This window comes from Epinephelus lanceolatus, chromosome 21, assembly GCF_041903045.1.
Source record: "Epinephelus lanceolatus isolate andai-2023 chromosome 21, ASM4190304v1, whole genome shotgun sequence".
NCBI lineage: Eukaryota > Metazoa > Chordata > Actinopteri > Perciformes > Serranidae > Epinephelus > Epinephelus lanceolatus.
This window is the reverse complement of record NC_135754.1, coordinates 39,244,319-39,271,959: the sequence shown is the minus strand read 5'-3', so window position 1 is coordinate 39,271,959 and position 27,641 is coordinate 39,244,319. Positions and strand designations below refer to the sequence as shown.

The following is a 27,641-nucleotide window of genomic DNA, read 5'->3' as shown; positions in this document are numbered from 1 at the left end:
TCTGCAGTTCAGGAGAGGCTCCTGTGTTTGCTCTGCAGGGTGTGGAATTACTTCTGCTGTCCATGTCACTGTAACTGCTGCAACCATCAGGGACACCTGGAACAGCAAAGCAAATAAGGTGTGTAATAATGTGTGTAATGTGCAGAGCAGCTGGAGCGGCTTTTATGGTCGGCAGTGTCTGTCTGTCTGTCTGTCTGTCTGTCTGTCCACACTGACATGTCCCAACAACTACTGGATGGACTCCAGTGAAATTTGGTACAAACATTCACGTCACCCTCAAGATGAATTAAAATAACTTTGATGGTCCTCTGACTCTTCCTCTTCCTCTTGCATCATCATCCTCATCAGGTCAACATTTAAACTTGTCCAGTACTTGTTTATTAGGACTGAATCAGGGATCCAAGTTACTGGATATATTGACGATATCCAATATATAACAAATTCTTTGGCCGATACTGATATCGATATATTCACATTTCCCACCTAATTTCAGTGATCATCAAGTCTCTTCTGTAGTGGAATTAACATCATATTATTTGTGCATACTCTTATCATGACGGCCCACCATACATTACCTTTTGTCAACTGTAAATTATGTCCCCACAGGTAAACTTTGCCAACATCTATTTTATCTAATAAGATAAAGTTTTCAACCCATTCATCTCACTCACCATTTTTTTTGCAGCAAAATGTATCTAGTGGACTGAAAAAGCAACTGATTATATTAATTTAGTTGGCTACCTGAAGTTAAATTTGTATTTGTAATATTAACAATTAATAAAACAACTAGTTCGTACCCACTGAGTGCACAGCTGCACACGTACAGTTTCACATGGTGTGTGTTTGGGATACAGATCATAGGAAATTGCAGATTAAATAGTCAACTGAACCCATTAAGAAGAGCAATGTATTCAGACAGAGTGTTTGTGAATCTGATAGTACGATTGCTTTATTGAAAGTACAGTAGTACCATTGCCAATAGTGGGATAGTTAGTGGGCTAAAACTGTACATTGGTAGTTGAGGTAGCACATTGAAAGGCAGATAGTTAAAGTCATTGCCTTATAGAAGCTCAGTTTTAGTAAGTTTTCCAACTTTTGCCAAGAGGGAACTTTAGATATTGGTCCCTGGATTATGTTCACCCAGTTTCATGCAGATCGCTCAAACTTCCTAGGAAGAGATCCATTTGAAGTGTTTTTCAAAACATTCAAAATGGCAGAAAATCTATATAAGCGGAAGTTATGGGTTCTTGAGGCAAATGTGTTCCTCATGAGGAGAGGCATCTCTGTGCAAAGTTTCATGTCTCTACCACATACGGGGCATGAGATATGCCCATTCAAAGTTTGACATTTCAATGGGTTGCTATAGCGCCCCCCTTTGGCCAATTGATGTAATATTGCTTCATTGGCATCCTCCCATGACCCTCTACCACTGTGCCAAATTTCACATGGATTGACCAAGTCAGTGAGGAGAAAAACGTGGAACACACACACACACACACACACACACACACACACACACACACACACACACACATACACACAGAGTTTTCCTCATTATATAGTAAGATCAATACCTGCACACAAAAATATCGTGATACTAGGCTGTATCGACCCCCCACCCCCACATGTTAGCATCTTACACAAGGCCTTACAGAGCCCATAGCGGGTCTGTAGACTCTTGTATGAAGCAGTAATTTGATTATTCAAAGCAGTTTTGTTTCCTGGTTGTTTCTTCAGCTGCTAAAAGCTCCACGACTGTAAGTTCACCTCTGTCTGCTGTGTGGTCGTGACTCGTGGGGAGGAAGCAGACGACAGAATGGTGAGAGTCAACCAAAGCTGTTACATCATGTGATCTGATGTTAATATAAAACTATTGATCAGAGCAGTTTTAAGGTTTCCAACAGAGGCATGTTGTAGAGGTTTGGAGTGTGACGACACAATCTTTCTTTCAGCCTACACACACACACACACACACACACAAGCGTATGGAGCAGAGCAGTAACAATAGTGAATGAACAGTGACTGCCTGTCCTTTAAAACAAAGCAATAAAATACAGTAGGTAACTGTCGCAGGGAGACCGAGGGGGAATCATGTACTCAAATCTTGTGGTTGCCATGTTGTGTACGAGCTGGAGGCCATCAGTTCATACTGACACAGTCCAGGTTACAGTCATCTAAACACAGTCATCCTAAAATGAGAGATTTCTAGTATCCCGTGAGGAACGCAAACCCCACGAGGCCTGCAGACACATTTCCTGTAGATACTTCAGGTGCTTCCGTTTTATCAGCATTTCAAATCAGAAAATCTGCAGGTCAGACTGTTAGTGAGTTAACAAAGGAGCGGCCTGCTGGATAAATATGGCTGTGTGGCTGCAGAGAGAGTCAGGCTACCATGAGACCAACGTGCACTTGTGAAAACCCTCGTGAATGAATGGAACTCTGTGCAAATGTTCCAGCAGGATTTCCCCCCAAAGGCTCTTAATATCATTCCCAGATGTACCAGCGACCGAGCAGAGCAACTCTTGGCTGATGTCTCCGTACTGAGACACTTTGCACTCTGTGGCCAAATGTATGTGGACACCTGAGCATGACACACACATGTTGTTACGGTATTTTACAAAAGCTTTCACAACAAAAAAATTTCCATGCTCAGTGATAGTGAATACATGTTTTGTTATTTTAATAACTGAATTTATTTTGGTTTAATGTTAAATGCAACACAGTGTTACTGTAACTTACAAACTAAAATACAGTATATGTACAGTGGCTGCAAAGGTTTGGGCATCTCTGGTCAAAATTTCATTTACAGTGAATATTTAATTTAGTAGAAGATGAACTGAACTCCAAAAGGCATGAGGTTAATAACCAAACATGTTTGTTGACATTGTAAGCAAGATCAGTGTTTTTATTTGTTTTTGTTTTGCACAATGTTAGAGTAAAAAAAAAAGGAACGGAGCACCATGAAAAAGTTTGGGCACCCCGAGACATTTGAGCTCTCAGACAACAGACCTTAATGAGCTTGTTAGGGCTCTGGCTTGTTCACAGTCATCGTTAGCAAAGGTCAGGTGATGCTAATTTCAAAGCTTTATAAATACTCTGACTCCTGAAAGCTTGTCCCAACAATCAGCAGCCATGGGCTCCTCTAAACAGCTGCCTAGCACTCTGAAAACTAAAAGACCTGATGAAGACTATAAGAAGATAGCAAAGTGTTTTCAGGGAGCTGTTTCCTCAGTTGGTCATGTCAGTAAGAAATGGCAGGTGTAAGTGTAGAGGTCAAGCTGAGGTCTGGAAGACCAAGAAAACTTTGTGAGAGAGCTGCTCGTAGGATTGTTAGAAAGACAAATCAAAACCCTGTTTGACTGCAAAAGACCTGCAGGAAGGTTTATCAGACTCTGGAGTGGTGGTGCACTGTTCTACTGTGCAGACACACCTGGACAGGTATGACCTTCATGGAAGAGTCATCAGAAGAAAACCTTTCCTGTGTCCTCACCACTAAATCCAGCGTCAAAAGTTTGCAAAAGAACATCTGAACAAGCCTGATGCTTTTTTGGAAACAAGTCCTGTGGACTGATGAAGGTAAACAGAACTTTCTGGACACAATGAGCAAAGGTATGTTTGGAGAACAACTGTTAAACACGAGGGTGGATGGATGATGCTTTGGGCTTGTGTTGCAGCCAGTGGCACGGGGAACATTTCACAGGTAGAGCAAAGACTGGATTCAGTTAAAGTCCAGCAAATTCTGAGAACATCACAACATCTGTAAAAAAGCTGGACCTCAAAGAGCAGAGCAGGAAGACGACCCAAGACTCTCACAGAGCTAGAAGCCTTTTGCAGGAAGACTGGGTGAAAATCTTCCAAACAAGAACTGAGAGAGTCTGAGCTGGATACACAAAGTGTTTAGAAGCTGTGATACCTGCCAAAGGGGGCGCTACTGAGTCCTGACCATGCAGAGTAGAACTTTTGCTTCAGGCCCTTTAAAGACTGAAATTTATAAGTGATCTTGCTTAAAATATTTAAGAAATGTTTCACCCTGCGGAGGAAACTCATATCGGCCGCTTGTACTCGCGATCTCGTTCTTTCAGTCACTACCCAGGGCTCGTGACCATAGGTGGGGGCTGGAATGTAGATCGACCGGTAAATCGAGAGCTTTGCTTTCTGGCTAAGCTCCCTTTTCACCACAACAGACCGGTTAAGCGTCCGCATCACTGCTGACGCCGCCCCAATCCGCCTGTCAATCTCCCGCTCCATCCTACCCTCACTCGTGAACAAGATCCCGAGATACTTAAACTCCTCCACCTGAGGCAGGATCTCCCCCCCGACCTGGAGTGGGCAATCCACCCTTTTCCGGCTGAGGACCATGGCCTCAGACTTGGAGGTGCTGATTCTCATCCCAGCCGTTTCACACTCGGCTGCGAACCGTCCCAGCGAGAGCTGGAGGTCACTGTTCGATGGAGCTAGGAGGACCACGTCATCTGCAAATAGCAGGGACGAGATCCTCCTGTCACCGAACCTGACACCCTCCACCACTCGGCTGCGCCTAGAAATTCTGTCCATGAAGGTTATGAACAGAACCGGTGACAAAGGGCAGCCCCGGCGGAGTCCAACCCTCACACGACCCGAACCAGACTCACGCTCCTTCGTTACAGGGACTGGATGGCCCTTAGCAAAGGGCCACCAACCTCATACTCCGGGAGCACCCCCCACAGGATGCCCCTGGGGACACGGTCGTAAGCCTTCTCCAAATCCACAAAACACATGTGGACTGGGTGAACTATATTGAGAGTATTTTAACTGTTGTATCAAACAGCCCACTCCAATGGGGAAGTGTCAACTGCTTCAGCTCCACATCTCTGAGGAGAGCGACACACCAGCTTCATTTCGCCATCAGAACTTACTGTCTGACAGAAAGGTGAGGCAGTGAAATACTCTCAATATCACACACGCTCACACTGATATTGATTGTTTAGGTGGCTGACATACATCTTAACATTGACCCCATCCACAGCAGTGGTCTTCCATGGCCACACTGCTGCCCGCTTCTCAAAACTGGGGGCGTACCGACCGCCATCTACTGTAAGTGACTCATACGACCCCACTTTGAAAGGGTCCAAACCATCCTGTAAAATAACTCTTGTTCTCAATGGAGTCTGTCTTTGAAGAGAGCGATATAACACCTACAGCTTCCCATCATGTCTGACAGCAAGACAATGAAAATGCTAGATGTGGCACAGAGGGCAAAAGGAGGTGCAGCAGGTAATGACGCCTTTAATACAGGGCTACCTGCAGGTAGTGACGGAGGCTGTGATGTTGGTTCAGGCCGCTGGGATCATGAGACAGATGCACATCTCATCCCACACTGGGCCACTGAGATGCAGAAAAACTGGCAGGTCTTCAGCTGTTATCTGTGTGTAATGGTTGTAATGGTTTATGCTGTTGAGTCTGAATGTTTTCCACATGTACTGTTTCCGTGCACTGCAGAGCTGCTTCCCTGCTGGTTGAAGGCAGCTGGTGGTCAGTAGGGAAGTAGATCTACGTAACAGGTATTTTAAATATCAGCCATTTAGTTTATTTTTACATTTAATCTGTATGCATTTTAATATGTTGCAATAATGTGTTTTTAAGACTATTAATGTGGGTCCATTAGCTGCTCTAACTGACCGTTATCGCTGTTTGGTTTTGTCTTTTTCATCGTCTACGTCCTGGTGAGGGAGCTGGTAACAGACAACAAGATATGGGTGCTGCCCTCTGGGTGGACTAGTTTTCTTTCTTTCATTTTTGTCTGTTGTTATTTGTTATATCTGCCCACTTCCCTCGCTCAGGTTAAAGCCAGTCAGACGGTGAGGGCAGGCTTCAGGTGTGCCATTGTGGACTGTTTGCAGTAAAAATAATCATGTGTGGAAACTTTGGGAATGTTTTAGCAATGCAAGTGCAAGACTTAAAGGTGCGGACACATCAAACCAACAGCAAAAAACTAGCGGCGACGAAAGCCAACTGTTGCGTCGTCTACGTCGCCTCACGTCGCCCTGTGTCAGTTGCATTTGAACACACTACACGGACTACATCCGACGGCCGACGGCTCCCAGCTAGCTCCGGTTTGTTATTCAGGTTAAAGTGTGAAGAAGCAGCGGGTCTGTGGGGCAGCTGAGTGAAGTGGAGCCTGAGGAGGAAGCACCGGTTAGCCCTGGTTTCACTACAGGCAGATTCACTCACCACAGGGGCGAGGAAATAAAACCTGAACAGCCAATCAGAGTGATCTCTCTCACCGACAAGCTCCGCCGCCGATTTAACATGCTCAATCAGCTGAAAAGACGCCGACGCTGAAGTGCCGACGGTGCGGGACACACCGCAAAAACTAGGCTGACAGACGCTCACCAATGGCCCGACTTTGGTCGACGGCCGACCGTCAGCTTGGTGTGTCAGGACCTTAACGTCAGCCCTGTCATGACAGCTCAATCCTGAGAAGAGTAAGGTGGGAGAGTATAGATCGTAAATTCGAATCTCTGAAATAAAAAGACCTCATTTCTTGTCATTTCTTAAGCTAGAGACATGTAGAGGTGTAACATAAATAAAGCATATATGTGTATATTTATATACATGTGGTGAACATGTAGCGTCTGTGTCAGACTCCAGCCTGCCTCTCCAAACTGGGGGCGTGGTGACTGCCATCTACTGCAGATAATACACTGACAACCCCACTTATATAGATCCGACCTGTGCGATCAACCAGCTGCTGGCAGTGGCCTCTACTCACTGAACAGAGTGGTGTCAGTCTGCTGACCCAACTCTTGGCAAGGAGCAACAGAAATGCCAAACTTTTCCTTTAAGCAAGAAGTTTCATGTCTGAGTTTTGTGCAACAGATGAAACGGTCTTTACAAGGTTCAGGAGCAGGAACAGGAGCACGCAGCAGCGTTGGGACGAGACAGTGGTGTGTACACACTCTCAGTCATGTCCTCCTTCATATCCCTCCTCCTCCTCCTCCTCCTCCTCCTCCTCCTGCCCTGAGTGTGTGAGGGATCAGTGAGGGGAGAAAGGCCTCACATATCTCTGCAATCTGATCCACGAGCCTGCCATGACATCCTGTTCCACCTCCTGCGTGCTCTCCTGCTGCCATGAGTCCTCCTGGACACGTTCAGGAAGCGTCCCTGAAGGTGTGAGGAGGTGAGGAGGTGCTGTGGGACTCCTCCTGATGTGCCTCCTGGTAAATAAAAGTGATGCAGAGCAGCTGATGCTTCCTGTGGGACAGCCCGTGGAGGGAAGAGCCTGCTGCGTAACTGTCGCCTGTGTTACATGTCACACACATAGGTCACACATCAGCGTTGCATCGAGCAGCGCACGCTCAGCTTTACCGCCGTTACAATATCAACTCACGTGCACATTTAAAACTGTATTAACACGGGTTTATTCCCGCCTCACCACGTGGCAACTCGTCATTATTTCGGCTTGTTCGAAGCTTCTATAGACCCGGTGCAGCCTCCGTTATGTCACATGATCTTTAATAATCATACACAGCGCTTGTTTAAAGGTGAAGTGAGCTCATATGTTGTTCCATCACTGTGATCTCACCCTCACACACACACACACACACACACACACACACACACACACACACATCACTGCATCAGCACTTTCTCAGCAAAGAGGAAGCGCTATGAACATCAGTCTCTTCCGGGATTTGGTCAAATTAAAATAAAATCACCTCTTAAATGTTGATCCTACTCCTCCTGCTCCTCCTGCTCCCCGTTGGTCTCTGCAGGCGCGGTCGCTCCTCGATGACTGCCGGGGTAGCAGCAGCCCACTGACCGGAGTCTGCTCCTCCTCATCAGCCTGCTCACGGTGGGAGGAGACTAACGTGGCCGCGCTGGGAGGGTCGGATGCGGGCACAGAGAGGAGGCCCCAGCCCTGCTGCACCACCACCACACACAGGCGAGGAGAGAGGAGGACAGCTGCTCCTCTGTGGAGCTGAAGGCCTGCACGGTCACAGTGGGAGGAGCAGGCTGAGGGAAGCCTACTGTACTCAAGTACACATGTAATATACTGTACATGACTATTTCCATTTTGTGTTACTTCTCAGTGGTGAAATGTAAATGTGTCAAGTAAATTTACTCAAGGACTGCAGCCTCCTGAGATTGAAAAACAAGAGGTAATTTAATGCGTCCTTCCTCTGACCCCCCCCACCACACACACACACACACACACACACACACACACACACACACAGCTCAGAGGGAACTCCAGTTTGTTATTTTCATAGTTTTAGTTACTTACTGCAGATTCAGATTAATAATACAAAACATAATCAAGACATAAAATTCTAAAATTATTTTCCAAATATTAAATATTATTCCTTCCAGACTTTATATGTGCACACAACCAAATGCATATATATATATATATATATATATATATATATATATATATATATATATATACAGTACAGGCCAAAAGTTTGGACACACCTTCTCATTCAATGCGTTTCCTTTATTTTCATGACTATTTACATTGTAGATTCTCACTGAAGGCATCAAAACTATGAATGAACACATGTGGAGTTATGTACTTAACAAAAAAAGGTGAAATAACTGAAAACATGTTTTATATTCTAGTTTCTTCAAAATAGCCACCCTTTGCTCTGATTACTGCTTTGCACACTCTTGGCATTCTCTCCATGAGCTTCAAGAGGTAGTCACCTGAAATGGTTTTCCAACAGTCTTGAAGGAGTTCCCAGAGGTGTTTAGCACTTGTTGGCCCCTTTGCCTTCACTCTGCGGTCCAGCTCACCCCAAACCATCTGGATTGGGTTCAGGTCCGGTGACTGTGGAGGCCAGGTCATCTGCCGCAGCACTCCATCACTCTCCTTCTTGGTCAAATAGCCCTTACACAGCCTGGAGGTGTGTTTGGGGTCATTGTCCTGTTGAAAAATAAATGATCGTCCAACTAAACGCAAACCGGATGGGATGGCATGTCGCTGCAGGATGCTGTGGTAGCCATGCTGGTTCAGTGTGCCTTCAATTTTGAATAAATCCCCAACAGTGTCACCAGCAAAACACCCCCACACCATCACACCTCCTCCTCCATGCTTCACAGTGGGAACCAGGCATGTGGAATCCATCCGTTCACCTTTTCTGCGTCTCACAAAGACACGGCGGTTGGAACCAAAGATCTCAAATTTGGACTCATCAGACCAAAGCACAGATTTCCACTGGTCTAATGTCCATTCCTTGTGTTTCTTGGCCCAAACAAATCTCTTCTGCTTGTTGCCTCTCCTTAGCAGTGGTTTCCTAGCAGCTATTTGACCATGAAGGCCTGATTGGCGCAGTCTCCTCTTAACAGTTGTTCTAGAGATGGGTCTGCTGCTAGAACTCTGTGTGGCATTCATCTGGTCTCTGATCTGAGCTGCTGTTAACTTGCCATTTCTGAGGCTGGTGACTCGGATGAACTTATCCTCAGAAGCAGAGGTGACTCTTGGTCTTCCTTTCCTGGGTCGGTCCTCATGTGTGCCAGTTTGGTTGTAGCGCTTGATGGTTTTTGCGACTCCACTTGGGAACACATTTAAAGTTTTTGCAATTTTCCGGACTGACTGACCTTCATTTCTTAAAGTAATGATGGCCACTGGTTTTTCTTTAGTTAGCTGATTGGTTCTTGCCATAATATGAATTTTAACAGTTGTCCAATAGGGCTGTCGGCTGTGTATTAACCTGACTTCTGCACAACACAACTGATGGTCCCAACCCCATTGATAAAGCAAGAAATTCCACTAATTAACCCTGATAAGGCACACCTGTGAAGTGGAAACCATTTCAGGTGACTACCTCTTGAAGCTCATGGAGAGAATGCCAAGAGTGTGCAAAGCAGTAATCAGAGCAAAGGGTGGCTATTTTGAAGAAACTAGAATATAAAACATGTTTTCAGTTATTTCACCTTTTTTTGTTAAGTACATAACTCCACATGTGTTCATTCATAGTTTTGATGCCTTCAGTGAGAATCTACAATGTAAATAGTCATGAAAATAAAGAAAACGCATTGAATGAGAAGGTGTGTCCAAACTTTTGGCCTGTACTGTATATATATATATATATATATATATATATATATATATATATATGTGTGTGTGTGTGTGTGTGTATGTGTGTGCACTCATCAGCCACTTTATTAGGTACACCTTGCTGGTACCAGGTTGGACCCCCTTTTTAATTCTTGGTTCTCAACAAGGTGCTGGAAACATTCCTCAGAGATGTTGGTCCATATTGACATGATGACATCACACAGTTGATCCATGATGAGAATCTCCCGTTCCAGCACATCCCAAAGGTGCTCTATTGGACTGAGATCTGGTGACTGTGGAGGCCATTGGAGTACAGTGAACTCATTGTCATGTTTGAGATGATGTGAGCTTTGTGACATGGTGCGTTATCCTGCTGGAAGTAGCCATCAGAAGATGGGTACACTGTGGTCATAAAGGGATGGACACGCTCAGCAACAACACCTTGTCCAACCTTGAAGCAGATGGGCTACAGCAGCAGAAGACCACACCAGGTGCCACTCCTGTCAGCTAACAACAGGAAACTGAGGCTACAATTCACCAAAACTGGACAATAGAAGATTGGAAAAACCACATTCAGATGGAAGCATGGATCCATCCTGCCTTGTATCAACGCTTCAGGCTGCTGCTGGTGGTGTAATGGTGTGGGGGAGATTTTCTTAGTACCAACTGAGCATGGTTTAAACACCACAGCCTACCTGAGTATTGTTGCTGAGCGTGTCCATCCCTTTATGACCACAGTGTACCCATCTTCTGATGGCTACTTCCAGCAGGATAACGCACCATGTCACAAAGCTCACATCATCTCAAACATGACAATGAGTTCACTGTACTCCAATGGCCTCCACAGTCACCAGATCTCAGTCCAATAGAGCACCTTTGGGATGTGCTGGAACGGGAGATTCTCATCATGGATCAACTGTGTGATGTCATCATGTCAATATGGACCAACATCTCTGAGGAATGTTTCCAGCACCTTGTTGAGAACCAAGAGTTAAAAAGGGGGTCCAACCTGGTACCAGCAAGGTGTACCTAATAAAGTGGCCAGTGAGAGTATATGCAGTGGAAATAATCATGGCTGGTAGAATAAGTTTCAGCGAGGACTCTGGGTAAAACCTTCTAAACCTTTCATTATGGTCTTGATATAAAACCCTCAGTACGTTCTTTATCTTTTTAAATCCACAGTAAACGGAGCCAACAAACAGACGGTGAAACACATCTTTAAAACACAGACACATTTTTATGATTAAAAACCAGACTGGGTTTTGTTAAAATTGTTACATGTAAAGAAACGACATCTGTAGACAAAATTCAAAAAATATAAAATAAATAAAAGTGAAAACAATCAGACAAAAAATGTTTTGTCAGCTTCCAAACATTTTCTCCACAGTCTCCGTTGACAATATTCACATTTGACATCAATACTGTTGATAAATGAACACAAAGAAACGGTTAATAGGTGACATTTTTTTCAATACCTCTAAATGAGTGTACAAGTGTGCATGTCCACAAACGCATGCAGGTGTTTACAGATTAACTGGCAACATGATCCATGGATTAAAATAAACGTTCTTTTTGTGTGTTGAGCTGCAGGTCGGGTTAAATGCTTTATAAACCAAAGGTCAGGGGCGAGGACGGGGGACTGCAATCTGATTGGTTGGTTAATTTGTGCTCAAAGCTAGCTATTCTGCATCTACTGTTACTGACATGACGAAGATACGAAAACAACAAAGAAACAGAACATGTGAGTAGAGAATATGTCTCGTTGTAGACCAACTGTTCCACACAAGAAATCTACACCTACAGAGCCATGCCTTCCCTCTGCTCCCCCACCATGCATCACATACACTTTGCACTAACACAGAGGTCAGACAAAATCCAGTACACAGTACACGTCATAATCTCTAGAACAATGCATGCTCTCATGTTTTCACGTGCCCAAACAACAAAGATATATATATATATATATATATATATATATATATATATATATATATATATGTATATCTATATCTATATATATATATATATATTTATTTTTTGCAGGTTTGTTAAATTGCACATAATCTGGAGACTAACGAGTGCAGGTGAAAGAAACAACTGATCAAAAGTTCTTTTTTTGTTTGGTTTAAAACAAACGAGTGCTTGAGTCAAAATGTTCAGATAATCACACTGCAAAGTTCAGCAGCGTCAGTGGTTCCCAAACTGAAGAAGAACATGATGCAGCGTCACACTTGTAAAACTTGCTCAGTGGCACATGAAGCCAAAGAAAAGTTCAACCACGCGGTCATAAATTCACCCGGATCTTCCACATGGTGGATCACACAGAGCAGGCGCGACAGAGCATCTAACTTCCAGTTTCGCTGTGCGCTGACTTGAATCTTCTAGACGTATGAAATGTTATCTGACAAAACACATGAAGTCGTGATAGCAGAACGAGTCATTTCCCAGGGGTTGCGACAATCTTTACATGCGTCTCTTTAACTATGGAATACTATGGGAAGAAGCATCTTTGATCCGATGGCAAACAAGCTGTAGTTACACTGTTTAGCCACTATGTCAATCGGCTTAAAAGCTCGGCACTATTACTGTTTGTGACCCTGCCAAAACCTGTACCGGTTTTGGCAGTTCAACAAAAAAAATATTTTTTTCCCTTTATTTGAATAATTTATTCGCTTCCTGGAGAGGTAAAACTATTTGGTAATTCACAGGAAACAACGTAAAGAGTCTACAGACATGCTAGCAGCTCTGTAAGGCCTGTGCACACTGGGTCCGTTATTATTCCTTGAAGGGGGGGTTGTTTTTGGAGGACATGAGGGCTGCACCACAGAGCCAGATTTCATCGCCAGAGTTTTCCATGTTATAAAGGTGGCTCTCTTAAAACCCGGCTATATCGTCATGGTAACATACATGTCCAAAATTGTCACACATATCAAAGTAAATGCGACTTCACGTTGTGTTAATCACGTTCGCACACTGAGTCTGAAACTTTTGTCCATCATTAAAATTTTTCAGAACAAGTTCGAGTTTCTGTAGTTTTCGCCTCGGTCAGAGTCTTTAGAGACGTGTGACCAAGAATCAGTGAAGAAAATGTGGTGGCGGGACACAGCTGCGACGAGACAGAGGAACAGGGCGCACAGAATTATTTCACAACTCAGATAGTGATATTCAGGTGGATGAAGAGGACGTGGACCGACAGAGAGGCTCCTCCCCTTCAAGCAGCTGCGGTGCTAAGTTAAAAACAGGGAGGGAGTGATGAGAGGCAGACAGGTGACTCCAGTGGAGAGAGGCAAAGGTCTTCAGGCACATCAGACTCAGCGTGCAACGTTTCTGTGCATGACGATTTTTTTTGGCTGAGGGATTAATGCTCAGTGTGCAGAGACCTTCAGGCCGTACACAAGCACAGTGTTTCTTTCCTAATATGTTTTTGCTTCCCTATCTCTTTAACCGTCTGGTGATCTTTTCTGGGGTCTTGACTCATTCTCTGTTTGGGAACCACTGAATTGTGCAACCAAGGGAAGATCAAAGTGGGTCCACAAAGGTGACAGTAAGTGCTTTACACACACTGAAGAATGGGGGTCATTAGAGAAGGCTTCAGCATGCAACTCAAGAGAAAAGAAGAAGCCAACTGGCGTCGAGTTTAAAGTCAAATTGATTTCTGATAACAAGTGCACTGCTGGAGTTTTACTAAGATAAAAGCAGAGGAGGGAAATCTGCTTCCTGCTGTCGATCGCTCCCTGCAGCAGATTCAGACACAATTTTGACCCTCCAGGAGCGATGAGGGATTGTGGGTGGATTTAGCTCAGAAGCGATGGCACAAAGAAAGCAGCTGGTCGTCGTTCTGAAGGTATCATAAAAGATAATGCAGGGACGGTGGGTTCGTTTGGCTTGCCTCTCACTGAAACACTAACAATAGAAAACAAGCTAAAGACCATTTTACCTCAGGTGGGTGCCTCTGGGCTTTTTTTAAGGTATGAGAGCACCTCATGATAAGAGGGGAGAACAACTGTGCACAACACAGGTCAAAAGGCACAACACTGGACACAGACGAAGGGGAAACAACACCCAAGGTGCTTTGCAAAGGCCCAGAGAAACATGGGAGGAAACAGTGCTCCTCGATGGGCTTTTTCAGCAGCACGCGTTCTGCTCACGACTCAGCAGAATCAAAACTGCACGACACACGCGAGAGGAGAAACAAAATAAACAACAAAGAAGAAGTCACATCAAAGTTTGAGCTCTGAGGCCTGACTGCACATCAGGGAGCAGGACGACCGCTAACGGTACAGTTCTTTTTTTTTTTTTTCTGGCATTCTTTTTGTTCATGCTTGATATAACGAAACTGCATCAAATATGTTCTTTATACAAAGGAGGGTGTGTCAACGTGATCAATGGCAGCGATTAAAGATCCGACACTCCTTTTAGATTTCAGGGACGGTGATTTAAAATATGAGTTCAGTCGACAACGAGGCGTTTAACTCTCCATCTGATATGTGTCAATGGCTCAGACTCTGCATTAAGTTGCTCATGTGACACCAGTAACAACACTACATCCACAGCTGTGGATTTGTTTCTTTGTAGGGGTAGAGGTGAAATGATCAATTAATTGATTAGCTGATTGACAGAAATTTGCAATCAATTAACCGAAAAATGGCAAAATTCCCTGATTTTAGTGTCTTAAATGTAAAGATTAGATCTTTTTCTCTGTTTCACATAATTGTGTTTTAAATATTTTTTAATCTTTTTTGTTTAAAGGTGTTTTTTGGGGCTTCTGTGCCTCTATTGGATAGGACAGATATAGTGTCACAGTGAGAGAGTGGGGAGAGCATGCAGCAAGGACGCAGCCTTTGTACATGGGGAACCCATTGTACCAGGTGCGCTACTGGGCACCCCATATTTTTGAGTCTTTGTTGGTTGAAGAAAATAAGACTTTGGAGGACTTCACTGTGGGATCTAGCAACTGGCATTTTCCACATTTTCTGACAATTTGTTCACTCAATGATGGACTAAATAAAAACAAAAAGAATCAGAAATTAATGAAAACAATCCTTCGCTGCAGCCGCACAGTTTGGTGACTGATAATTTACTGATTTCCTTTAGTCCAAAAATACCTGAAAATAGTGGAAAATTCACATTTTCCTATAGAGTCACAGGAATCCTCTTCAAACATCTTATTTTATCAGATTCAAACCCCCAAAATATTAAATTTTTACAATGATATGGAACAGAGAAGAGAAAGTTACTGTAGTTACAGTCACAGATTCGTTCTCTGTCAATCACCTAATCTGTTACTGACTTCAGCTCAATAAATTGCAGCCATGCAGTTTTGGAAAAATGCACATTTGAAGTAGAAGCCAATTCAGTTTTACGTATTACGTATCAGAGCTGTGTGCACTGATTGTTGCTTATGTTGCTCCAAGTTACAAGTCTGAAAGGACAGGGTGCCCCCCAAAATGAAATTTAAATACTTTCCCTCTCATCTGTCAAGGTCTGTGATTATCTTGAGAAACCAGGTCATGATTTCTGCAAAGAGACATTGATGTTGAGTTTTTCAAATGTATTGTTTTGGCACTTTGAGCTCCACAAGCTGAGTGACATGTTGTTCCATTACACTGGAGAGAAGGCAGACATCTGTACGGCTGATATCTCCAACACTCTGCAGCTCACACCAAAACTATGAAGACTGATAAACAGCTCTACAGGTGAGAGGAGAAATGTGTACTTTTGTTTTTGGAGTGAACTGTGTTAAAAAACAGCAGCATCACGCAGCAACTTAATGTCAAGTCAAGAGAAATAAACTTCAGCCACGTTGGTATCGATCTGCTGGCACAGAAAAACAACGTCACATAACATCTGAAATAAAAGCTTCGCTCTGAAGCTCAGGAAACTGAGGACACTTCCCATGTGGCACGTTCACTTACACTCTGTAAATCTCTGCGATAATGTCGGCTCAGGTGTCTCGGGGCTTTAAGCGCGAGGAGCACGATTCAGCTTGCGCCACAGTTGCTACAAGTGCTGCAGGATGTGAGACAACACAGTCGTTGGGCGTTAAGATGAGGACGGGCAACAGAGGCAGCTGCAAGGTGTGTGAATATTGGCATGAGAGTAGCACGAGGCCACGAGGAGAGGGGTGCTTCAAGGGTTTGAGGCAGCATACAAACTGGCCACAGTCCGATTCCCGCCACGCAACACCACAGCTGTCTGGACAGACGACAGTTTTCCTTATCCTTAATTACAATTTTAAGATATGCAAGAGATCAAAGTAGGATATCTAAGAGAAAACGTATTGACAATATCTGGAGGGTTTTTTTTGTTTGAGGATAAGTTCAGAAAACGTGCAGCTGAAAAACTGTGTGATATTTCAGTCATGGACAGAAAGCAGAGAGGCACTGCAGACACATACTCACATCCATGTTACTGGGCGGGAAACCTTCAGGAAAACTGCTTATATGAAAAATGATATTTTCTCCATCATTTAAATACTCACCCACCAAGAATATGTAAATATATGACAACTATGATACAGAAATCAGTAATTACACCATTTGCATTTCATATAATTTCATCATGTAGCCTATATAGATTTATATAGATTCCTCACATGCCTTGACAAATTGTACACAGGTGTAGTCTTTGTGTTTTGTTTTCTTTGAGTCATCTGTTTGTTTTCTTTTGCCTTAAATTTTTCTCAGACCAAATGGAGCCCCGGAACAGGAAACAGGAGGATGCCATGATGTTCCAGCAGTGCCGACCCAAGACAGGACGCCTGTGAGATGACAGTGTGTCACTCTGTTCAGGTGTTTCTGAAGACTCAAGAGAGAGAGCGGAGGAAACGCTGCACCAGCGTGGCTCAAACAGAGCCATCGGACTCTGCGTCATGCAACTGCTCCGCCTCAGCCTCCACTCTCAGTTTGCTGTGTCGCCACAGACACCACCCGATGAAGTCCAGAGGAAGTCTGCGGAGGAAGGAGGCGGCGGGCGTTCGCTTCGTGAACAGATTCAGGTAAAGAGGCTCAGTCAGTGGAGGTGTGTTCCTTTATGTCCTTTGAGAGTCCTGAGGAGATTTCTGCTAAATCGACAGAGCCACATGTACAAGAGAGACGAAGTATTCCCGTCTGCTGATAGTGGTGATGATGAGAACGATGAAGATGATGATTTAAAGTAGCTCTGTGTTGAGCGTCCGTCCACTGACAGTAACCAGGGGCTACAATCAGCACCGCAGCGACACTGACCATCAAAAAAAAAAGCTGCTATGAGGAAAAACCACTCACTTGTAATCCCTTTTAAACTGAGGTGTTCCACAGCCGGCGATGAAGGAGGAAGAGGAGGAGGAGGAGGAGGAGGAGACAAGCCGGGGTCGTGTTGCAGCACTGGAGGAGAGGAGGGCGTCAGGTAGCCCCCGCTGTGGAAAGGCACACCAGAGGAGGAGGGACGGGAGGTTGATGGCGATGATGAAGGCGGTGATGGTAGAAAGGCGGGAGGGGGGGGGGGGGGAACTCATGGATCTTGATGAAAACTGGAAAAATGTTCATGTTATTGTTTTGTTTTTGTTGATAAAGTGTTATTTAGCTCAGGATCTGGGTCTCTTCACATCCGCGAGCCTCGCTCCTGAAGGATCTGTGAGGACAGACAGAGAGAAGTCAGAGGTTAACACAGAAACACTCCTTCAATCTGCAGCAAACTCATTTCTGCTTTCCCTGATTTGTGAAGGCTCCTGTGTGGAGTCTGCATGTTCTCCCTGTGAAAATCCAAAAGCAAATTCCCTCAGTATGAGGTAATAAACAGGGACTACTGGACACCAGTCAGACCACACAGGATGGATTTATTAACCAATAACTCAGGTTGGAAATGCCAAAAAGAAATAGTGTTTGGGACTGGCTGCTTATTCAACTCCTTTGGAGTCAAACTCTTCCACACATGAGTAGGTGGCTGCCAGTGTGTCCAAGAATGTGTTTACTAGGAGACAGATCACAAGAAGGCAACATGTCAAGGCAAGAATTCTCAGTTGTTGCGGCCGGGGTCACGACAGCTGCTGCAACAACACTCAGGTGCTGGAAATCAACTCAACGCCCAGAAATAAAAGACCTGGTCAATTATATGACGACAAACTCCTCATGTGGATTTATGCTGACCAGGACGACTGACAGGGACCACGCCAAGAGAAAAGTCCAGGGGAATTTTGGAATTATATTACGCTGTAGGAAAACCCTGAAATGTGACGCTTGTTCTTTGATGCTCTGCTTATTTTTTATTTATCTATTTTCAAATTCTATTTTAAATTATTAATTTATTTTTGGGGGGTTATGACTTGTGTTGTTCAGTTCTCCTTTATTCTGCAGCCATTTTGTTTTCATTGTTGCCACCTGTCGTGTTCCAATCCATTCAAAATCAATAGAAATTTGAATTATTATAAAAAGAAAAACTCTTACACTGCTCACATCTGTCACACTGATCACTGTAGGCAGATGATCATACAGCTGTGCTCATACATGTACACAGGACGTTCTTTGATAATATGACGTCATGCAGCCCACTAACGATACGCAAAACAGCAGCGAGACAAGAATCAGAACAACCTAACCCTAACCCTAACACCAAAACTGAACTTTTTGTTCACGACCACAAATGCTGCGTTCGGAGAGGAGTCGACAAGGCCTGTGATGAAAACTACACCAGCCCTACTGTTGAGCATGGAGGTGCATCTCTGATGTATGGAGGGGCGTGAGCTACAGTAGAAATCAAGTCTACATTAATGCCTGAGTAAATGCAGCATGTTATCAGAAAACACTGTGGGATGTCTGGACGCTGCACACGTGACGCACTTGGACTTGCCAACACTGCAATGATCCAGAACACGCGGCCAAGTCGACCCTTCAGCAGCAAAAAAAAATATACTTTCATTAAATCAAAGGGAAAAATGTCTCAGTAATCAATCCTCAATCTGCGGGTCGCTGTAGCTCCCGTCACACATACAGGAGGAAGTAGTGCATTTATTTGGGGACTATATTTAGTAGTGGATTAATACGTATTTGGTGCTAAACTTTAGAAGTTTTCTTTCTTTGAGAAGATCTTTTTGTCTTCTCACATTGTTCGATGTAGTTATTTTAAAGGTCTGAGGAGTTGAGGCTAGGTATGGCACGATAGGAAAATGTCATGTCACAATGATCCTGCCAAAATAATTATGATTCACGATTTCCTGATAATTATCAAAACATACTTAAAACTCTAAAAATGGCACTAATGGTAAATATTTTTATTGCACAGATAAGTTGCATATTTTTTAGTGAACATCGGAAAAACTAACAAACAAACATCTTAAAAAGGAATTTTAACTGTTTGAAATTAAACATACAGATGACTGATAAAGAGCTCTTGCAGTTGGCGTGTTTGCTGCGTGTCTTTTATTGTTGGCTGTCCAACACTGTCTTTGGGAGCTGTTAGACACAGAGTTATATCAGGGTTTGTATCAATGAGATGTTTGTTAAAAGCATAAAATTGCTGTTTGGTCTTTTCATGGAAGAAAAATACAGACTCTTGAGTCCAGTTCAGACCTGACTTGGTGTGAACCGACAGGTTTTTAGAACGTTGCTGAGCAGCACATTGCAAGTAGCGGCCTGTTTCAACTCGTCTCGTCGTGAATCTTTGGTCTGAACTGAGCTTTATTCAGCAGACATCTCACCTTGGCCTTCTCAGTGGGCTCGATGACGATGCCGTTGGTGGAGTTGTTGAGTTCCCGGGAAACTACACATAGAAACTCTGCCTGGTCCTCATTGCCATAGTTATAAGAGGAGCCGATACTGATAAGCTGATGAGACAAAAAGGCAGGAAATATTAAAATAGTTTGTTTTATGTCTTTGCAGCTTTAAAAACAACTGAATCATGAACTCAAACTTGACAAGAGGAGAAACAAAAGCTGCGTTTTGTTGCACCTGCTCAAACTTCCAACCATCCGACATGGTTGAGACCATCTGTGTGAGTTCCTCCTCTTGGCACTGTAGTACTCGATACACGTGCTTCACAGGACCCTGTGGGACGTGATCAAACCACACACACAACAACATCAATAATCTGCACACAAATAAAAAGCTATTTTGGTTGTTTTTGTCCTGGGAGACAGTCTGGTGCACAGATTTATCCGTCTCTGCTTTCTGTACCTGAGATGTTCGGTTCTCGTTGTCCCGTATCCTCTCCTTCACCAGCCTCACCAGAGACGCGATGTTGTAGAACTCAGCTTCCTCGAGAACGCCTGACACAATAAATGGGTCATTAGACTTTATTGTTTGTTCTCTATATGCTCTGAATTAAAGGGACAGTTTGGTTGGTATGAGGTGCTTATCCACAGTCAGTGTGCTCCCTACAGCAGACGTCTGTTGGCTCGCCCACAGTTCGGAGAGCTGCACTGCTGTGGATGGTGGCAGCAGCAAAATGTATTTTAGCCACTTAAAAAAATCTATATCAGTTTAAGTATATGCTATATTTAGAATATTTTCACTGCTCTACCTTGCTGTCAGACAGCCCCTTCTGATGGGGGACTGAAGCTGTTATATCGCTCTCTGCAAAGCCAGACTCCACTGAGAAAAACAGTAATTTAACACAGCTGAACACAGGAGCTGCTGGTCTACTGCTGCCTCAGTCGCTGATTTGTTTGTGTCATTGTGTGACTTTGGTGTTTAAAGGGTTGGTTCAGATTCACCAGAGTCACACAGTAACACACAAACTGAGTGATGGAGGCAGCAGCAGATCAGCAGCTCTGATGTTCAGTGAGCTAAAATGAATGTTTTTGCCAAAGGAGTCTGGTGGCTTCAGCACAGATAACGGCCTTCAGCTGAAAACACACTGGCGCCGCAGCCGTGGGTCAAGTGGCGCCCTAGCACATGCTGGACACGTCACGCTGCAGCTCGTCAACAGACGACCACACAATGTTATTACTACTTTTACTGAAATCATGTGTGCAGAGCCCATAATTTAACTTGATTATGGCAATATCTTTTGGGCCATTGTCTTTATAATGACGGGATTGTGGGTCATTTAGCTCAGGATGTTTCTCGACCTCAACAAGTCTCTCCTCATCTATACAACTATAGCAGGGAGAGGAGTCGAGCTGCCATAGAAGCAGAGGAAAAGAGCTGATATGGGAGCTGGTATTAGGGCTGGGTGGTATTCGCCGTGACAGTAACTTTCCGCAGTAAACATGAGCCGCGGTACTGCTTTTGTGGTTACCTTCATACCACAGTACTCTGGCTACGGCGGCAGAACGGGGCCCGCCTGCCTGCCTGCTTCATGCACCTCCCTCGCTACGTGATGGAGGTGGCCTGGCCAACTGCCCCAAACCCAGGCCGGCGGGAGAAGGGGGCCCTCCCTCTTCCCTCTAACATTTATACATACTGTATAACGTTTTATACACAATATTAGATGGATTAGCAACTGTTTTACTTCTGACGATAAATAGTTTCCGTCCTAGACTTGTATGGCTTTTTAAATTGTTTTATTTAAGGTGTAAAAAGAAGAGAGAAGACAATACCGCAATATCATACCGTCACCGCATCCCCCCTGAAATAATACCATGATATTGTTTTAGGCCATACCGCCCAGCCCTAGCTGGTCTGTACGAGCAGAGCGAGCCGGGGGAGGCGAGGCTGGAAACAGGACAGTGGTGTAGAGTGGCACACGGCGGTGTGTCCAGGAGCACTGATGTGCGTCATGCCACCACTGGTTTGAGGTTGTACAGTGAAAATAAAAGGGATGTATTTTTTTTTTTTTTTTTTTATTAAATGCTCCGTGTCACCTGAGCACTGCGGGGTACATGCACATCAATGGCCCAAACACAGAGAATAAAAAGGAAATAAGAAAAAATAAGAGACTCTGCAGATAAATACACCACCAAACACAGAGAGAGGGTCATAAGTGATGACTGAGAAGGATTACAGTTGAGTCTACATTTTGGTTTTTAGGGAAAATCTTGCAGAGTATATCTTTAAACTGATATTTATTTATTTAGGTGTCTAAAATACGTTTAGCTGCTGTCCCCGTCCTGAACTTCCACAGCGATATGATTGCTGCTTCTCCAAACTAGGGACGTGCCGACCGACATTAGCCTCTTTTACACTGCCAGATTTTCAGCGAATGTTGGGCCGTTTTGCCGGCAAGCTGCGAGCGTTTAGACACACAGAGCCGGATTGGCGAGTTGATCCGAGGTGCCCAATTTTCCGCCTCATAGGGTAGACATATTGGTGGAACCCTTTTAGTTTAAACAGACCGAGGTGGCCTGTTGAAGACTTGTGGGAGGGGCTGTTGATGACTTGTGGGAGGGGCTGTTGATGACTTGTGGGAGGAGCTGTTGATGACGCCGCACGTGCGAGCCACTGGTGGTGGATAAACAGGAAACAGCTGATAGCAGGAATTAGTGAGCAGCTAGTAGCAAGAGGGAAACACAAACCTGACAGACACTGTAAAGATGAGCAACTGGGGAGACAAGGAATTGTGCGCCCTCCTTGTCCTCGCAAACGAAGAGGCCATTAACCGTCAGATGACGGGGACGGTGAAGAACGGGCCGACTTACGAGAGAATCGCCGAAGGACTGACCAGCCGCGGCTTCCCTCCCACGTCACTGTTTACGTCACACGCTGAGCTACACGTTTTGTTACTTGCTCACGCCCCCCATTGCCCAGAAAAAGGCACATTCTGTATAAACAAAAGTAGGTAGGCGGCATTTTGCTGCACTCCCCGATTTTGTTTTTATACTGCCAATGCTGAAAAAAGACTGACTGGGTTTTCCTGCAAATTTGCACAACTCCTGTTTAAAAAGGGTTATCTACTGTATGTAACACACTGACTGTGGGTAAGTCCCTCACACAGCACCACCTTGTTCAGTGTCTGAATGCTTTAAATTAATCTTCACAGACAGTTTGAACAAGTCCAGCAGCAGGGATGAAAACATTTTACCTTCCTCTGCCAGGTTTTTATCCATGATGAGTTTTCCGTGCCGAAGGTAGTTCAGGATGGGGCCGAAGTATGTGGGGTCCCTGTCGATCAGGTAGGCTCCTGTCTCGTCCTGTGGGGACAAATAAAGGGTTAATATGTGAGAGGAGGATCTGGTTTGTCATCACTGTTGGATCGTGGTCACTTTTGCAGAGACTGGAAGCAAAACGTTGAGACGGGTAACGTCCAGAAAGAAATCATAGAACGCATTAATCACTATCAAAACTCAAAACCAACATCATCAGCGAGTTTTAACTTATCATAGATATTTGAATAAGAAACAGGAAACTGCGTCAGAGAAAAGCTGACAAGATGTTTAAGTTGACTTGATGGACACATTAAGGATCTACACAACTGAACAATGAGTGATGGATCAATATCTTTATCAGCAGAGTCATATCTTGATGATATGATCTCAGTGTTGACATTTGCTGCAAATAAAATCTGACAAATTACTTATCAAAATGCTTCTTCTGTTTTTTTTTTTACACATAGGAACAGCTCGGTGTTAAGACTATCTTGGCAATCCTTCAAGTCGTTGTTCAGCATCAATGCAAAATATTACCTTGTTTCCAGCTTCCCAACTGTGAGCATTTTGTGCCTCTCTTTGTCGAATCTAAGAGTAATCTGAGTCGCTAATAATCACACAACAAGCAAAAACAAGATGGCAGCCATCTCTGCCAAAACCTGATCACATGTTATGGTTGAAACTTTATGAATAATAACGTCTCTAGTTTGATATGGCAACAAATTTGACCAATTCTAGCAACAATAACAAGCTGCAACACTTAATTAGCCATTGACATTGGGACTTTATTATCGTCTCATTTGAGGACACTGGGAATTTATTATCATTGACAATGTCTAGTTTTTATACTGATCAGGTCCTGCTGGTCCCACATAGCTGGGAGAAATTAAAATTGCGAACCAAACAAAAGGTTGGGTCTTAGGAGGTTATATAAATAATTACTATGACAAATACAAATTAAACTTTAGGCAGCCTGTTAGAATAATATAATCAATTGCTTTTTCAGTCCTCTGGACACATTTTACTGCAGTGTGGCTGCACATTAGGCAATTAAAGGCCTGTCTCAATTAGAGGCCTGTCTCAATTAAAGGCCTGTCTCAATTAGAGGCCTGTCTCAATTAGAGGCCTGTCTCAGTTAGAGGCCTGTCTCAATTAGAGGCCTGTCTCAGTTAGAGGCCTGTCTCAATTAGAGGCCTGTCTCAGTTAGAGGCCTGTGTCAATTAAAGGCCTGTCTCAGTTAGAGGCCTGTCTCAATTAGAGGCCTGTCTCAGTTAGAGGCCTGTCTCAATTAGAGGCCTGTGTCAATTAGAGGCCTGTCTCAATTAGAGGCCTGTGTCAATTAGAGGCCTGTCTCATTAGAGGCCTGTCTCAATTAGAGGCCTGTCTCAGTTAGAGGCCTGTCTCAATTAGAGGCCTGTGTCAATTAGAGGCCTGTCTCAATTAGAGGCCTGTGTCAATTAGAGGCCTGTCTCATTAGAGGCCTGTCTCAATTAGAGGCCTGTCTCAGTTAGAGGCCTGTCTCAATTAGAGGCCTGTCTCAGTTAGAGGCCTGTCTCAATTAGAGGCCTGTCTCAGTTAGAGGCCTGTCTCAATTAGAGGCCTGTCTCAGTTAGAGGCCTGGTCTGGTGCCAAGCAGTTCAAGAAGTTCTTCAAAGGTAAATAAAGCGAGTTGTTGGCTCCCTTAAATTATGTGTCCATCCCTTGCTTATGGATATACAGTTCCTCAATGGAGTTAGTCATATTCCTGTAGTCCATCAGCGTCCTCACATCAAAAGAATCAAAGGAGTTTTTCATACAAATGAATCCAAGCTGTGAGGATTGTTTTATAAAGTGGTGTTGTGTCGGTGTACATGGTGCCGTAACTCACACACTCTCCGACGGATCAAATGAATCATGACTGATAATCTGAAGCCACATTTTTATACAAGTAATATTCAAACTGGTTTATATAAACAATCTGAGTGTATGTCCTGATCTCTGCTGAGCGACAGCTTTGTGTGAAGAGAATCAACGGCCTGTCCCAAATACAGGCCGTTGATTTCAGTGAGTTAAGCTAATGAAACTGAAGTTTAACATGTATGATTAGATAATTATGACTCGTGCATTATTGAAAAAGCAGAATTTGACTGTTGTAGCTGGCTGAGGTGGAACTTTTTTAATCTAATAATTAATCTGCTGATTAGTTTCTCCATTTTTTGATTGTTTGGTTTGTAAGAAGTCAGAAACCAGTGAGAACATTTTGTTTCTTAAATGTTGATTTGTAAAATAACTGAAACTGTCACATTACTGTAGTGAAGTACAATATTTCCCTCTGACATGTAGTGAGCTGAAGTATAAAGACTCAGAGTACAGATACCTCAAATTTGTACTCGAGTAAATGTACTTAGTCACATTCCTGCACTGCCCGGCCTGTAAACATGCATGACCATTAACATCATGCAGGAACATCCAGACATACATTGAGGTGTGTGTGTGTGTGTGTGTGTGTGTGTGTGTGCGCGCGCGCTGACTTTGTCGGAGTCCAGGTCCGGGTCTTCTTGACACAGTCGGAACAGGAACGACTTCGGGTCCCGACACAGCGTCTGTTTGGTCGTGATGAAGTAGGTCCCGCCGACGTTCAGACGGACCCAGCGTGAGCCCGGCTTGTCCCCCGGTTCGGACGGGGAGCTCGGGTTGCTCTTCACCGGGAACCCGAACACCGAGCGCGCGCCGCCGCCGCTGCCACTCGACACCCCGCCGGGGCTGAGCTGGCTGCTCCGCGGCGGCACCATGAGAGTGGGCGACGCCAGGCGCACGGAGCCGCGGACGTCGCGGTGCTCGGGCTGCTCTATGGTGCCAGTGCCGCTCGGCTCCACAACATGCAGTTCAGCCATGTTATTTCTTCGTCTGAAAAACACACACACAACCGCTGCACGATTAGCTAACGACACACTGCGGGGAAACAATCACTCCCAGCCGACTTGTAAACACAGCGAAGATGTTTTTCTCCGTCGGGGTGGCGGCGGGCATCAGGGCGTTGCTGCTCCCAGTCGACCGCCTCTGGCTCCGGGGCCGGAGATTAGCACACTACCGTGACTGCTGGAGGCTGCACGGTGTTCGCAGCAGCGCCTTTAATCGCTCCTTCAACACACAAATTGCTCATTCTTGTCTATTCAAACGTTAATCAGAGAAAGGCAACACTTCCGGGTTGTAACGTGATTACTGTTTACTTCCGCTGTGTCGTCGCTTTTCAAAATAAAAGCAGACACGGTCAGACTCGGTCAGATGAACTTTAGCGTGTATAAATATTAAATAAGTTAATTAATAAAAGGTTAATGTGCCAGTTTCTCTCCCCTAACACGGCAACACATCAATATTAATTACTAATCATTATCATTATATTATTAATGATTACTATATTAGAATATTAGTGGAGGTGTATAGAAATGTATTTGTCACAAATATATTGCGAGATTCATGAAGCTATTTAATAATAATACATTAAAAAGTCATTTTGTATAGATATATAACTTCATCTGTGATCGACAGGGAATATTATATTCTATAATTCATGGATAAGGGGTGAGAGTATTTAAGTTTTACTTCTTCTCACTCCTTTTCAAATATGTGCATTTTTTCTCTCTCCCTCTTTCATTTATTTATTTTCCTGTTCATTAGTTTGCTTCTGTTATACTCGCTTTTCTTGGTTTTATATTATTTGCATATATTCGAAATAAACTTATCAAATAAAAAACAAATCAAATCAACACATTATGTCACATGTAAATGACCCAACTGGTTCTCAAAGCATTAATTCTTTGAAGCACTAGTGCTGCCACTAACAGTTATTTTCATTATTGATCAACCTGCCTATAATTCACCATTAATCGAATGATCGTTTGTCAATAAAATGTGAGTTAATACCCTCTGTAATTTCCCAAAGCCCAAGGTGATGTCTTCAAATGTTTTATCCGAGCAACAGACCAAATTTATTTCTCTCTAACCCACCAAAAAAGGAGGAAAACAGTTTTGGAACACAGATTTGTACTCTGTATTTGGGATTTGTAGTATAATATATAATATCATGTAATGTAATGTAATGTCATGTCATGTCATGTTGTGTCATGTCGTGTCATGTCATATAATATGATATAATATAATAAAAACTGGTTGTGTGTGTGACCTCACCAGAGGTGGAAGAAGTACTTATATCTTAAACTAAAATAAACTACAAAAAGTACCACAATGTACTAATTTTGCAGAATCCTCCATTTCAATAAAAAAAAGTATCACTGTAATATAATTATTAGTGCATTAATGTGTTCATCACTTTAATGTTGCAGCTGCTTTAAGTGGGGGTGATTTTAATGACTTCACATACTGCTGGGTAGCTGATGACTTCCCACAGGGATCAATAAAGTCACATACTGTTTTATTAGTTGATTAGATTTTGTATTAGGTATTCTGACTCTGTTTATCAAATGACTTCAGCCTAACGGAGTAAAAAGTACAATATTAGCTTGGACATGTAAAAAGTAGCCAACAATTGGAAATCTGGTTCAGTTTGACATCATTAGCTTTAAAATGTTATTAAAATCTGCAGTAACATTTAGGGCTGCA

General features: G+C 43.7%; 1 protein-coding gene and 1 long non-coding RNA gene across 2 annotated transcripts; one reads left to right on the top strand and one right to left on the bottom strand.

Annotated features, from left to right (window-relative positions):
- The first annotated feature begins 6 nt into the window (after positions 1-6).
- LOC144459403 (uncharacterized) lies at positions 7-7,882 on the top strand. The gene is made up of 3 exons (XR_013488381.1): positions 7-118; positions 1,738-1,819; positions 7,755-7,882. It is a non-coding gene; the product is annotated as an uncharacterized LOC144459403 (long non-coding RNA).
- A 3,377-nt stretch (positions 7,883-11,259) lies between these two features.
- On the bottom strand, positions 11,260-26,260 carry kctd2 (potassium channel tetramerization domain containing 2). The gene is made up of 6 exons (XM_033610506.2): positions 25,553-26,260; positions 22,979-23,087; positions 20,191-20,282; positions 19,966-20,061; positions 19,716-19,841; positions 11,260-17,653 (listed from the first exon to the last, which is right to left on the bottom strand). Exons 1-6 carry the CDS (start codon positions 25,913-25,915, stop codon positions 17,624-17,626), a joined length of 816 nt encoding a protein of 271 aa, XP_033466397.1. The 5' UTR covers positions 25,916-26,260; the 3' UTR covers positions 11,260-17,623.
- Positions 26,261-27,641: the final 1,381 nt, after the last annotated feature.